Source organism: Anas acuta, chromosome 7 (genome assembly GCF_963932015.1).
Source record: "Anas acuta chromosome 7, bAnaAcu1.1, whole genome shotgun sequence".
NCBI lineage: Eukaryota > Metazoa > Chordata > Aves > Anseriformes > Anatidae > Anas > Anas acuta.
In genome coordinates, this window is record NC_088985.1 from 18,090,270 (window position 1) to 18,105,576 (window position 15,307).

The following is a 15,307-nucleotide window of genomic DNA, read 5'->3' on the forward strand; positions in this document are numbered from 1 at the left end:
TGACTCACATCTTGGCAGAGAGATTGGATGTGCAAAAGGAGGGAATTACTCAGCACATTAGACATACTCTACTTTTTACCAGCCAGGAGGAGTTTGTTCTCCAAGAAAACTCTGCCACAGCCAAATTCAGTCATTCTGCTGCTCCTGGAGGGTGGTGAAGTTGTTGATTGTTGACTGTGGTTTCCACCTTTGTGTCTTAACTAATCTTTTAGCCACGCTGGTGCCATGCCCTCAGATGCTTTGAAGATCAGGAGTGAGGCTTGAATGTGGCTTGGCCTCCTGGGATAGGTGGCACAGGGAGTGGAGGGTGGGTTTGATGTGTTCGTGGTGGCCAGGGCTCCCACTGCTGCATGCTCTTCTAGCTGCTATTTGCCAGTGTTGTGGGCTTCGTGCCCAGGTGTATCACATAGCCGTAGCCTAGCCAAGAGGTGACGAAGATAGGACTGACTGAGGTCAGGCTGCTCCTGCCAAAAAGGCATGGCTTCTCGTGGCCAAGCAGAGACAATGGGAAACGCTACATCGGGATGTTTGTCTGGAGAGCTTCATGTCACGGGGAAGTGCAGGAGCACTCCTGAGACATGGGGAAGGTAGAACAGCCGGGAGGATGTTTCAGCCCAATGGGACTGCTCTGCAGCTTCAGTGTTGTGCTCTGCAGAGTTTCCAGAGAAGGATTTTAGTATTCTCGAGTCTCTCAGTTTAGCTCTGTTGCTTCAGTTGTAGGTCCTGGCCTGAGTGCAGATTGCACCAGATGCAGAACATCAGTTTCCATTTGGAGAGACTTCAGCTGGCTGTGGGCTAGCCTCTACCTGAGCTTGCTCTGGAAAGGAGCAGCTGCTGAGAACAACTGCGTTCAGTGTTTAATGGCTTTTTCATTTTTATTTTTTTCTTTTTTGGATTCTCAGCTCTGGGGAGAGTGACTGCAAGTAGTTCCTAGCCACGACAACTGCTTCTACCTTCTGAGCCAAATCCCTCTCTTTGCCTTTTTTCTGGAGACCTCACTAAGCCTTAGAGAAATAGCAAAAGCCTCCATGAAAAGGGGGTGGAAGTTCAACCTCTGCCAGACTATTTAACCTGGTGGAAAATTCCCGTGTTGCGTGTGCCTGCGTGTCTGAAATCTGGCCTCTGTGGATGACCGCAAACTGGCAGGAGCTGAGCAAGAGTAATGGACCGTGCAAAGCTGGTCCCGTCCATCAGTGCAGATTGCAGAGGCTGAGGTGGTTGGCAGCACGGATTTGTTATATTCTCATCAAAGCTTGTGGGGAGCAGGCTATTGCGTTGGCAATCTGGTCCCGAACGAAGGCTGCCACGAGCAGTTGGAGTGCCCCATGGAAACTGCTCTGCGCAACCAGCTGGCTGCTCGTGTGCCTCCCGTGGAAGGAGGTGAACTGGAGAAGCAGCTGGGCAAGGGCTGCGTGGAGGATTGTCGCTGTTTGCAGCCCCTCCTTATGCTCCTTGTGGGCTGAGGAGAAACATTCAAAACAAAAACTCAGCAGAAAGGCTGCATCTTTGTATCGAGTGTAAAGCCCAGCTTTCCTGATCACACAGCGTGAACCTGGGGGATTTGCCCAGATTGCGCTGCTCTGATCCTGGGTTTCGCTGTCCTGTGCTGTGTGTAAGGCTCCAATTTGCTCACATGTGGTCTGCACACAGCTGTGCACACCTGTGCTGCCGGATCAGGCAATCCAGGACCCCAAAGTTCCCTATTGCTGCCGGACTGGGCTGTCGGTGCGGCACTACAGCATCCACAGGGTTTTCTGTCAGGCCAGGGGGGTGCTGGGGTGCCTGACGGCTGAATAACGCAGCGCACAGTGCGTGCGGGTGAACTTGCTTCTCCCCAGACAGCACGGGGCTGTGCTGTATTGTTTTCCTCTCCAGACAATGCAGTGCTGGATGGCGAGTAAAAATGCAAAGCACATTGCAATGTTTGCTCTTTATTAATGCACTAAGATGCATTCGGGTGAAGCAGAAGGCTGCGGGCTGGCTGGGTTTCAAGCCCTGTGACAGGAGCTGCCACGACAGGGGAGCGGGTGGGCAGAGGGCAAACCACCACCAGCTCGGGGAGCCCCCAGATGGCTGCAGGTACCAGGGGGCTGCTGGTGCTGCTGCAGTGGGGCAGAAGGGAAGGAGCCAGCAGCCTCCTTGTTGCGCCAGCTGCTTAGGTGGTGGCTTTTTCCTCTGCGGGTGAGGGTTGTGGTGGGTGCTTGAGCACTTTTGTGTTTTAGGGCAGGGACAAGTTTCATGTTTTAGGACAGGTACCAGTTTTAGGACAGGGACCAGTTTTGTGTTTTAGGACAGGGACCAGTTTTAGGGCAAGGACCAGTTTAATGTTTTAGGACAGTGAACACTTTTATGTTTTAGGACTGTGACCAGTTTCGTGTTTTAGGGCAGTGACCAGTTAGTTTTGTGTTTATGTTTCAGGACAGAGCCCAGCTTTGGGGCAGGCCCCCCCGTGCCCGCCCTGCCCTGCCACCCCCTGAGGGCCACTGCCCTTTGCCCCCCCCCGCCTCCCCCACAATGCTTTGCGCGGGCGGCCCTGCCTCCCGGCTCCCTCTCAACCACCCTTGCTGTTCCCCATCGACTTAGCTCCGCCCCCTGCTTGCCGGCTCGCCCCGCCATTGGCTGAGCGCGCCGCTACTTCTGCCTTCTCGCCTCTCATTGGCTCCCTCCCGCCTATCCCCACGAGGCCCGCCCACCTCCGCTCGCCCTCCGCGCTCCCCATTGGGCGGCGAGGCCGGCTGGGCCGCCGCGCCGCGCGCGGATTGGCTGCGCGGGCTGCCCGTCAGCGCAGCGAGCAGGCAGCGGGTTGGGGTGCGCCCGTTTCCACGTCAGAGCGCAGCGGAGCGGGGCCGGTGGCGGCCGGGGGCCCGCAGGACGCCGCGGGCAGCAGGGGGGGGCAGGGCCGGGCCGGGCCGGGCCGGGCCGGGCAGGGGGCGGGCACCGGCACCCACCCAGCCCCGGCGCCACCGATGCGCGGAGCGGCCGCCGAGGGGAGCAGGCGCCGCCATCTTGGATGCGGGGGTCAGTGCCGGGCGGCCGCCGCCTGTCGCGATAGTGTCGCGACGCCACGGCCGGGGAGGGGGGCAGGGAGGGCGCGGGGGGGTGGTGGGGCGGAGCTGAGGCGGCTCCGGGCCGGTGGGGGAGGGGGGAGGTGAGGGGGGCACGGCGACAGCAGCCCCCCGGCTGCCTCGGTGTCGCGACAGGCGCGACTCGCCCGCGACAGGGGCCGCAGGAAGCCGCTGTGCACACAGAGCCTTCATGTGGGCTCTGTGCCTGCAGGCCTCAGGAGCCGGCCTTCGGGGAGCGGCTCCAGGCCCGCGGCCTGGCCCTGTCGGGGGCGGCTGTCGAGTGAACTATCGCGACAGGGGCCTCAAAGGGAGAAGGGGGCTCGGGCAGGAGCCGTCCCGTGGGCTGCGGGGCGGGGGGGGCTGCACGCTGTGTGTGTGTCAGCATGGCAGCTCCGCGCCGTGTGTCAGTGTGAGGGCCGGGGCAGGGGCAGGCAGCAGGAGCTGGGCTGCGGGTGCCCCCTCGCCCCTCACCCCAACCCGTCCCCGCTCCCCGCTGCGCCCCACTGCAGCCGCTTCACCGGGGCTGGGTCCCTCAGCGTGGCTGAGGGCTAAAAGTACCGATAGGAAGAGGTGAGGTGATGGGAGCCGGCCAGGCTTCTGCTGCTGCCTGCTTGCCAGCAGCGCTGCAGGTGTTGCCCCGCAGGGAATGCAGCGCTTCCTAAAAGTGTGCCTGTGGGAACACCCAGGGAAGAAATCGGGGTTCCTGTGCGCTGGGACAGCGTGCTTCAGGGCTGAGCAGTGGAGCGTTCAGCGCACGTGTGAGGTCACGTTTGCAGGTGTAGATGTTGCCCTTGTTTTTACGTGAAAGTTTTGCATCTGGTGCTATTTAAAGAGTCTCAGAAGAGTGGCCGTTCCTGTCCGCAGAGCATTGGTGAAAGCTTTGACAAGTGTGTGGGTGTTAGACTTTGTTGTTCTATGAAATTCTCATGTGTTTACCTTCTTCCAGTCTTCTGACCTTGTTAGCAGTGAGGCCGTGACTGATGACAGCTTCCCTGTTTCTCGAGGTGGGCTGGGCAGCTGCGCTGGTTTGGAGCTGCCAGTTGAAGCTCTGAGCAGGAGCAAAAGCTGCGGACTGGTCTGTAGGCTTCAGCAGGTGCATGAACCTATCATGAGAGAGAAATAGGACTTTGTGCAGGATTAACCAAGGAAATGGGAAAATAAAATGCTTCTGAAATGTAGTAGGGACTTCTCCTGATTTTTCTGTGTAACTCAAGACCACAGAAGTTCATCCAGGTGTTCCCATGCTGATTCCACTGTCTTGTGTGTGATTAAAAATTCCTTTTGAGGAAGGCATCCCATTTTGATCTGAAGGCACCAGGAGCTGGAGGAACCATGGCTTTACTCGGGAGCTCGTTTCAATGTTTATTGATCTTAGCATTAGCAGTTCTGGCAGCCTGTCCAACAGTTATAGGATATCCCACTCTTTAGTTCATACTCTTCTAACATGAATCCTGTTTAGCATTTTTTTTTGTAGGTTGAACAAACATTTAATGGTTTTGTTTGACTACCCCCAGGTGTTCCTAAACCCAGTGCATCACCCAGTGCTGGTCTGGTAAATCTTTTAACTTTCTCTGAAGCTTCAGAGCATTACTTTCAATTTTACAACTTTTTTTTCAGTGTAGAACATCTACACTAAGCTCTGAAGCAAGAGCAGTTGTTGCTTGAATGCTGAAATTGTCTTGACAGTTGAAAAAGGGTAAGCGTCAGGAAGTACAGAGTTTGGAGAAGATGTTTCCATCCTTGAAATAAACTTTTAAATGGTTTTACAGGGTGGATGATGCTTTTGCTGAGTCCAATTTGCAAAGCGAATCTCCCTGAAAATAGTTCTCTGGCCTTTTTTGCCCCCCTGTAATTATTTTCTGTTTCCTTCTCCAGCACACAGCTGCAATGATCTCTTCCATGAACAAAGATAGTTGGCTGTGGTTTGCTTTGGAACGTGTTAGTACCATTTCTTGGTTGGCTGCAAGCTTAAATGGAGGACTTTCTATCATCCTTACCCTGTGTTTGTGGTGGACTGGGCTCGATTTTCTTCATGATTCTTTTGGCTTAAAGGCAGAAGAAATAGTACCATGGGCAAATTCTGCAGTGTGTGGAATAGTATTTAAGCTTTGATACTGTTTTCAATGGCACTGTATCTGTTGAGTATCAGTGTGTGTGCGGGGCACTGATACATGTTTGCCATTTCTTTACCTGCTTTTCCAAATCAGGTTAGGGGAGCCTTTGTTTCCTGAAGTCAGTTTGCTGAATGCCTCGAATGGCACTGCCAGGTTTACGTGCTCAGCATTGGCTTGTAGCAGGGAAGGCAGCGAAACGTGGGTTTTAACAAATTTGAATGTACAACATTTGCTTAAAAGTGCCTTTGTGGACCAGTGTTTTATTCTGAGATTTTCTATGTGGAGATGTGGAAAATATTGGAATTAGTGAAGAGATAAGTGAGGGACTTTATAAGGGAGATAAAATTTCCCATAAATGTGTTGTACTAATATAAAAATGACATGCTGAGGTAGAAAAAGGTTGCATAAAACTAGGGATCACATTGTAAAGCCATCATATAACTACTACATGAAATAGGTTACTGTTGGGATGGGAACATCTCTCAAGCGTTGGACAAATGAGTAGGAAAATCCCTGCGCTTCTGCTATGTACAAATGCGGAGGGAGGTTCTAAGCTGTTGTTCTTCAGGGCCCAGGCACACTGCTTGGCACAGCTGGGTGTTTATTTTTCTGAATCATCTAGCAGGGAGTGAGAAACTATTCATCTGGTCTCTCATGCCAGTTCCCGTGTTATCAAGTATTTTTGTCTTTGCCCCCAATTTGTTGTGTAACTCTCAGGAATACGGTTATTTCTAAATAACCCAATGAAGTAAGAAGCAGCGTTGCTGTAAGATTATGCACCCTGTTGCAAACATACCAAATCGAAACAACAAATCGGAGGCTCTCCCCTGATAAGGCATCATTTTATATTTTTCTTTCTTGTTTGCAGAGTCCTGAAGCAAATTAGTCTCTTTCGCTCAGAGAATATTTGTATATTTGAAGTGTTGTTGATAATTCAAACATGTTAATTAAAGCGAAGCCTGACAGATCCAGGATGTCTGTTCTGAGATTTGTGTGGCGGTGTTTCTGAAGCTTGGGGTGATGGACCAAAATTGTGTCCTCCTGGCTTTGCTTTTGCTAATAGACAAAAATCCTTATATTCTTTCTTCTCCCCCCACCCCAATGGAGTCCTTTAAATGTGCCTGCCTGATTGGAAGTGCTGAGATTAGCATTTCAGCTGTTTCCAGTCCTTTCCTTTCCTGTGGATGTCCTGATGGGTTTTAAAACTGGGTTCCTCGTTTTCCTTTCATAGCTTCTGACAAAGTCTCATTAGCATCTACCATTTCACTAAATACTTGTTTGCAGACACGGCATCATCTGACTCTGGTCTCTTTATAAGTCCTGTTTATTCTCTACAAACAGCGGTGTCTGTTCATTCCTCTCCATTGTTATTTGTTTACACTCCACTATATCTAGGCTATAGCTAGTGGAGAGAGAACAACCCTGTAGTAGACTAATCTTGGTTTCTTTTTCTCAGACCATTAAAAATATTTCTCTTCTGGCTTTCTCTTTGGGTACGTTAGATTTAAGCTTTTCCCTCAGGCTCCGTGAATGTAAATGTCTACTTTTTGCTTTCACACTTTCTCCCCATGTTCCATCTGGTTTTGCCCGTTTTGTGGGATCTTACTCTTGACTTTTTGTACTCGTCTTCTTTCTTAAGAAGCCTTCTTCATGAAGCAGGTGTGAAATGAAGGCATTTTATAAACGATGTTATTTTGTCCAAGTCTCAAGTCCCAAAGAGTTTTGTTCTAGGCAGCTTATTCAAGCCCCTGATGCTTATTTAACAGAGTACAAGATGAGCTTTGTGTTCTGTTTAGAGCTGCAGGACTTTGCAGAAGTGCAGGAGATGAGTGTATTGTGGCATTGTCATGGGGGTGCCTGCTGGTACCCTGACACTGTATCTTTCTCTGAACTTACTTATGCTGGAAAAAAGAGGAAAGTGCCTTGATGAAGTTGTCTTGCATTGCAGATGTCCTGTTCTAACTAATGGTCTGTTCTCCTGTTCTTGAAAACGCGCTTTGTGGAAAAGTACCTTGCTTTTGTCTTCTTTTTGGGGAGAAAAAAAAAAGTGTTTGCGCAAAACAAAGATCTAGAAGTGGTGGAGTTATTTTTTTTTTCATCTCTGCAGGCCTCCTGCTTGACTAGGGCCAGATTGATCCTTAGAGTCTGAGGAAGGGAGTGATTCTGAGGGGCTGAAAATTAATCGAATAATCTTCATTTTCAGGGTCGTCAGGATGGTGGATAAAAACATCTACATCGTACAAGGTGAAATCAACGCGGTGGTGGGAGCCATAAAGCGTAACGCCCGATGGAGCACTCACACACATCTGGTGAGTTACCTTAGGTTGTTGCTACCTGTTCGTGCTATGGCAGAAACCGTCTGGTTTTAGAAAACTCCCTCCATCTTTTTGGCACTCTGAGGAGTACTTTTGTAACTAAAGTTAGAATGCTTTTCTGCATTGTTTCATGGAAAGCAGTTTTGGTTTCTTGAGTGTTAGTGACGGTCAGAGGTACAAAGCTGGAAGTCTCCTACCTGTATACCCTGTAAACAAACAAACAAAACCTCTGATTTTATTCCACACAAGAATCATCTCATTTAGACTTTTTATCTTCTATTTATCTTCTAGTATATCAGGAATTTTAAAAGTTTTTTTTTTTTTTTTTAAGGGAAATATCTGTATATATATTTTGTACCCCATTACACTTGATGGTTCTGATCATGAAGCCATGAAATAACAGTTGGGGAAGTCACTATATATGGCGGTAGTTTTAAATTTTTCACATGGCAAAGTATGTTTGTTTTAGCTCTGTTTTGTGAGTGCTAGTTGCACTCTTGAATGGAACCCGTTAATAGTTTCATACCTGTGCTATTAAAAGCCATTAGCACGACGTTTCTAAGTAATGGTGCCTTGGTCAGTTTATGGTTTCCACAGCGCAGATGTGTGCGCGTGGTGTGCTGCATCTGTGGTGCACTTCAGAATGCCATGTGAATAGCAGGTGGCTGTCACCCAGCCCAAGTGCTTTCAGTCTGTCAGAGGGCAGGGTTCCTTCTAACGGGCATTTCATTAGTGCTCACTGCCACCCCATAGGTGTGGCTGCAGATGTACATAGCTTGGAGAAACTACTGTTCCTTATTTTAATATCCTAAAGATAAACTAAGGCTAAAGGATGCAGCTTTTCATATAAATTTCATAACGTGATTCTTTCTTCAAGTTATTTTAATGGCACCAAATGTCATTTTATTTCTGTTCCCATTACAATCTGCATAGATTAACATTATAGCAAATCCAGATGAGCCATTTCAATATGGTATGAGGTAGATCTGCTCTGAAATTTGTTGAACAGTGGAAGGCTAATCAGAAATACTTCTAAGGACAGTAAAACCGAAGTAGAATGCTCAGTCTTGAACTTATTCGTTGACATTTAAGCTGTACAGCATTGGGTAGCACGAGAAGGAAAATAAAAATGCTTGCCTTGATTTTGATGGAGTAAACAGGCTGACAGTGATAAACGCAACCCACAGTGCTTCTTTGAATATGAAGGTGAGATCTTTACATGTCCATCATTAAGATTTGTCTTCTTGCTTTATTAATGACTTCCTTCCTATATATAACCTATAGGATGAAGAAAGGGATCCCCTGCTGCATAGCTTTAGCGTCTTAAAAGAAGTGCTGAATAATATAACAGGTAAGCTTATGCAGAAATCAGCAGGTATGTGTGCCTTCTAGGGTACGTGCAAATAAATGTTATATTTCCTTCTGTGTGCAAGTGTGCTTTTTTGTCTTATTTACTACCCAGAGATCATATACTGAATAACAAGAAAAGAGTTAATAAGTATATGCTTTTCCAGATGAATAATATGAGTACTAAACTAGCATACAGATACTACTGTTGCCACTATCTGGACTTATCCATCCATCCATGTGTGTGTTTACGTGTTTTTTTTGATTATACTAAAGCTTGTAGTAATATGGGAAATCTGCTATATTATTATGTATAATCTTTTTGTGCTTTGCTTATGCTTTCTGATCTGTGAGTGACTAGAAAAATCTGCTTGGAAAGGTGTCTCCCATTATTTGGTTTCTCCTTAAATTCTTCAGTTTGTTGGGTTTCATCATTTGTTATCAGTAAGAAGTGAAGATGAGACTTGACTTTTCATTTGCACCTCTTGAATCTTGACACGAATGACTCAAGATTTGAGTGTTTTACTTTGTGACCAGTTGCACCGAAAGGAGCTGGGGTTCTGTATTAATTACAGAAGTAGAGCATATGGCTGTGATGTGGATTATGACTAGGTTTTTGCTCCCAGACAATTTTTCCCATTTCCACCCACGTTTTCTCTGTTTATAGTTTCAGGAGTAGCTGTTTAACCCCAGTATATATTGATAGTCTGGAAGTGAGGCTAATGCTGAGCTGTATGTGGCATTCTGCTGGTTCTTCCCAAAATTTCTTACTGATTGCAGTATTCTAAAGGAAGCCTTATTTCTGATCCCCTTATCACAGTGATTGTTCTGAACTACAGCTGAAATTTGAGATGGACTTACCGCATTTCTGATTGCAGAATGTTCCTGTTCTCGTGTCAGTGCTGAGCCTGAAATCTCCTCAAAACTAAGTTCACTAGAACTACAGCAGCGCCCCGTCCAGGTGCTGAGGACCTGTGCCAGCTCTAAGCCCTTATTTCTTCCTTGGTTGTGGCTGCCTGCAAGTGTAGTGCTTTATTTTTGTTTGCCTGGTGAACGTCTCCTGGCTGTGAGCAGGACTCTTCTGTGAGGTCATGACATCATAGGCAACTCCTGCACAGTTTGTATTTTTGGATATCTTTGTTCTGGGTGTTACACTTTTCCCCAGACTAAATGAGTGGATTTGTGTGTTTCTGTAAGCTCACTCATCTTCTGTAAGATATGCATACAACCATCAGAATTGTTTTAGGAGGATGATTTCCTGGCACTAATCTGTCCTTCTGTGAGATAAAATTTTGAAGATGAGACTCCTGAAGTTCTTTGCCATTATTGCAAATAGCACTTCTGATCAACAAGGTGGGGAGATGTCAGGATGCTTGAACAAATGCAATACGAGTAAATGTCAGGGGCTGGCCATTAATCTGTAGCTCCTGGATGCAATATGCTGTTGACTTGTTGGGAAAAAATGCAAGCTGAGTATCTGCTCATGTTAGAGAAAGCCAATTTCCACATACTGAGAGACTCTCTGTGAGTATTAGTCATCATGTAAGTAGGTTTACGCTGAGCTAGTAATTGCTTATATATGATGATGATGATTGGTTTGATTACATGGGATTCTTTTGAACAGATAATTTCATCTTCAATGACTTGTGATGTGTAGACTAGTGTCTTGAGATAGGACATCATTGCTATGTTCATTTTTTTCATTTTAGACAGGCTGGATTTCAAGCAATACTTTGATACAGAGTCTACTGCCTCATCTTCCAGGCAATGAAAAGTCCAAGCTTATTATTATTATTTTTAATTATTATTATTTGGGGGTGGGGGCAGAGTTTTTTTTATTATTATTTTTTTGTCTGGACCTTCCTTTCATGTCTCTTTCATTAGCTCATGGAAACACATTGCTTTTATATTTAAATTTATTCAAGCTGTAATCTTTGACATTTGAGTTAGCTTTTAGTACAATTTTGCATTTATAGTAATATATATTATGTATTTTCTCAATCCCCCAAGAACCCATTTTAATCTGTTCCGGATGCAAATTTCAGGCTGCCTTGTCCCATCTCCCCTCTTGCTCTCGCCCCCCCTTCCCCTCCCCCATGGAGCATGTTTGATCAGGTGTGGCAGGAATATCCACTGTCAAGCTGCGCCCTTTATATTAGTCAATATTATCCTTCCTTCCCTCCCACTCCCTTCATTCTCCTCTGGGCTTTACCAGTTGATTTATAATTTTGGAATTCTCATCGGAGTCTGTAATACAGTTTGTTCATTATTTAACCAAAACCTGTTTAATGAGCAAAGAGAGGCAATGTAAATGTTAGGCATGTTGCAGTGGAGTACCTTTTGTTCTCCTCTGAGCTAGTGGGTATTAACTCTGTCGTGACTGTGATGCTGAAATACCCTGGTCAAGGGGCTAAAGATGCACTGTATACCTCCCGCAGCTAAAGATTCCCATTTCAAAGTGTTGCTCCTCAAGAGTAAGTAAATTACATAATGTCTTTTATTTGATTACCAAAAATAGTAAATCCTTGCCTGCAACTATCTAGTGGCATCCCATCCCATTGTAATGTCTAAATGGGCTCCTGAAGGAAACATCTAGAGAAGATGCTGTTGCTCAGCACAAACAAACCCATGCCTGTGGTAAGAATAGCTGCATTTCTGCAGTTCAGCGTACCTACTGAAAGGCCTTGGACCTGACATACAGGGAATGATGTTACTCTCTAAAATTCTAGCAGTGAAATTTAATTTTATGTAGATTTATAAGAGCTGTTTAATAATTTGAAAATGAACAGCATGTCTTCTCTGATCCCCTCTCATTGGTTTTATTTTGTGCAATTTTTACACTTTCACATACTGGATATGTTTTAATGTTGATAGCTATGGTGTGAAAAACAGAAAAATTGATGTTCTCTCATCTTGGGTGGTGTGTATGTTACTCCAAGATAAACTTAATAGTTGAATCTTGAACTAAGATGAGCAGCATAAACCTGTCTGATACGATGTCTCATGTTTCCAATGCTCAGAAGAAAAAAAAAAAAAAAAACACAAACTAGTGTCCCGAGTTATGACTGCATGCAAACAATGACTATCAAGCTTTGTCTAGGCTTGCAAAATTGAAACAAAACCAGGTCTTCAAAGGTTATTTTAAAGCTGATGGAAGCTGCAGTATTGATACAGATTTCCATCTAGGGTAATTGCACCACAGCTTTCATTTGACTGCTTTTTAAAGTACATTGAGTATCTAGAAAATACGTCTGGATGTTAAAGTCTGTTCACTTTGTCAGTTTTGTTATGGATTTAGGTCAACAAAAGGAAGCTTCTTTTTGATGTCCAGTGGTAACAGAGCATCTTCTCTTTCCTGAGTGTTTCTAAGTTAGGATGCTCTTGAGCTCAGATGGTAGAGGTTTTGTAACCAAAAATGGCTGGAAATACAAACTCATACAAACTCAAACTCAGCCTTTTTTCCCATGATCTGGTGAGGATTGGGTTTTCTTAAATCTTGCTGTTGAAGTCTTTAGACAATTCCAGCTTGATGTGCAGATAAAAGCAGGTACTTCTGTAGTCCTTCTCCTCAAGGCAGAATTTGTGCTATGCTCTGATTGGGAGGATGAGTCAGTAACCAGGATCTTTGTGACTGAATTACTGCTTACTGGTGTGTAGGATGGTTTTAGGACAGAAAATAACTGAATGCAACTGCCTTGTACAAGTCAGCAGTGCAGTGGGAGAAGCAGGTGTTTGTGGAAAGTGTGTGCATCAAGAGTCTATTTAAATAAGGTTTAAACTAGGTAAACACACCTGTGAAGAGGTGCTTGTGTATGTTTTAGGGCCATGAGTGCCAGACTGGAAGGTTTGAGTCCTTTTATCCTCTTGTGGTTCAGAGTCAGTGCATTTAAACAGAAGCTGCAAAGTAAGCTGTTAGAAGCACTCAGATTTCATGCACATTCATGACATTTTAAATGAATGCTTGTACAGTGGGTTCAGAAGAATCTTTTCATGGCTTATTTCAGACAAGAAGCTGCTGCAAATCTCCATCTTTAGAGGGTTGGCTGGGGCATTAAGAGCTGGCTAAAGGTCAAATGACTGTAACCATAGGAGAACCTTTGCCCAGTGTACTGATTTAATATACTTGTTACTGTAGCCATCAGTTTTCTGGTATGTAGATTTGATTGCACACTCATTTTCTCATGTCTGATCTCTGGAAACTCAATTTTTAAGGAAAATCTGACATTCAGATGAAACAATACAGAAATTTTATCCTGATTTGGGATTAATGCCCGAACTTTTCCTGTAAGATCTCATTTTAAGAAGTGGTAAGTGAGTAGTAAAAATAAATGTAGGGCCTTTTCTCAGACCAGGCAGCTCTGGCTAACATGTAGCTTTTGTCAAGTTCTCCACATTTATTTATTTATTTTTAAGAAGAATGGATAAGGTGTAAGAATACTTAAAAATTGAGAAAGTAAGATTTCTTCCATAACTTTAATTCATCCTTGCTAATTAGCAGGTGGCAATGCAATTTGATCCATGTCAGATGATCTAACACAGTGTACAGAATTGGTACTTAATTTATTTTAATATTTTTTATCATCTTTACACTATAAGAAATAGGAAGATTATGGTGACAACCTTGATGTGGTGCTTTGCTTGCAGGCTAAACCCAGACTATTTGATTCTTGTGGATTGTATTCAGACTTTGCAGTAAATTTCTAATTTTTAAAGCAAATTCCTAGCCTTCAAGAGGGCACGTATCCTTCCAAGTGAGAAGAGAATGTAAAACAATGCACTATTTTTGCTTTAAAGCTGCAGGTAGTTCTAGATACTGTCTTTGAGAGAAATGTATCTAAGTTCTGATCTCATTGTAGCATCAAATGAAGCAAAGGGCTGTCTTATGGCTAAGGTCTTTGAGTTTCCCTCTGATAACAGGTTTTGTTTGACATTTTTGGTGTAGATTTTCTTTGTGTTACGGGAGAAATCATAAACCACACTCTTCTCAGGTGGTTGGTAATATTTTTCCTTTACTTTCTAACAGAGTTTCGTGGAGTGACACTATCGTGCCCTGTGAATGATGACTGCACGGGGAAATTTCTGGGATGTAAACTTCTCAAGCCCGAAACTAACATGAAAATGGTGTTAGTTCAATATAAAGGAAGAAAGAGAAGGAATGTGCTTGATGAATAACTTAGTATTTCTGAGGCGTATACATGCACTAAGGCAACCATCGTAACCTTTTTGCAAGGCTTTTCTATTGTCTGTGGGGCAGCATTTGTGCCGTGTGAGGGGAGTCAGGTGCAGGGCCACTGGTCGCTGAGTTGTTCAGTGAGGCTTTGAACACAGGGCCCTGGGTGGAATGGGACTCCTGGGAAGGAGAAGCTTGTAACAGAGGATGTGTAATCAAGACTGAACAGGCAGAAAGGGCTGGACAGAGGCTGTGTAGCAACCTTAGTTTGATAACATTTTAGCTTTTATGTTTGAATTCTGTATCGTGCTTCTGAGTTGTAAGAAACTTGCTGAATAAATTTAATAGAAATGGAGTGACAATGGGAATATCTAGAGGGAAAAAAAATCCACAACCAAAACCATTAAGATGGTCTTCACACAAGGTATTTCTGCATTTCTCTTCAAGCCAGGGCATCTGAACTGTCCCTTCTGCTGCCCACCATCCTTGCAATGCCACTGTAGCATCCTTTTAATACGGTTCTTTGTGTGTAGTGTAAGACTAGAGCTCGGAGCTGGTCTCCTGACTGTGCATGGCTAATGACTGGCAGGTACAGGCAGGAGGTGGTGCTGTTGGAAGGAATTGTTTCCTGACCCCTAATCCTTAAGGACCCTAGGATTTAGATGGACAAGCGCTCCTGGCTGTTGCTTGGCAGAGTTCCTGCAGTGTGCTTGTTCTCTAACACCAGCCTTCTGTTACCACTGCAGGGCCGGGCTCTGAAGAGCTGCCACATGTGCGCGGTGTGCAACTGACTCTCTCTTGTTCCACGCTTGTTGAGCAATTACTTTCCCACTTGTTGGGCACTCCATTATTTCCTTCAGTTACTGCTTCTGTGTGAAGTGGAGCCATAAAGGAAATGGCCTAATGTACATACATTAGAGGGCTATAAATTGCAGTTTGATTTGGTAGAAGGGCAATGCCAGATGCTCCGCTGAAATTAAGGTTCCTCTTAAGTTATCCATGGAGGTTTTGTTCCAGGTGTTTTTGACCCTGCTGTCTTTGTGGTTGTTTGAGACCAGTTAGGAGTGATTGTGGCCAATTAAGAGACAGTAAGGCTATTTGCGTGGTAGTAAAAGCCTTCTGGAAGAAGTATATGCAAAGTGTTGAATTCTAGTAGGAGTTGATTAAATATGTAGCCCTTCTTCTGTTCTCACAGCTTTCCTTATCTTTGCTGTCCTCTTCATTAAATCACTGCCATCTAACTAGTTAAAACATCAGCTCACAGGTGATCTGCTTCAAGGAAGCAATATTTGTCAG

General features: G+C 45.1%; 1 protein-coding gene across 5 annotated transcripts in view; it reads left to right on the forward strand.

The window, feature by feature from the left end:
- Positions 1-2,810: 2,810 nt before the first annotated feature.
- The window catches only part of GBF1 (golgi brefeldin A resistant guanine nucleotide exchange factor 1), a 101,151-nt gene continuing 88,654 nt past the window's right edge, over positions 2,811-15,307 (forward strand). For 4 of the 5 annotated variants that reach the window (XM_068689618.1, XM_068689619.1, XM_068689621.1 and 1 more), the window contains exons 1-3: positions 2,811-3,018; positions 7,383-7,488; positions 8,779-8,845. In XM_068689618.1, coding sequence (XP_068545719.1) covers positions 3,011-3,018; positions 7,383-7,488; positions 8,779-8,845 — 181 coding nt within the window. In that variant the 5' untranslated portion in view covers positions 2,811-3,010. The remainder of the gene's footprint in view (positions 3,019-7,382; positions 7,489-8,778; positions 8,846-15,307) is intronic. The other variant, XM_068689624.1, reaches the window with a different exon arrangement.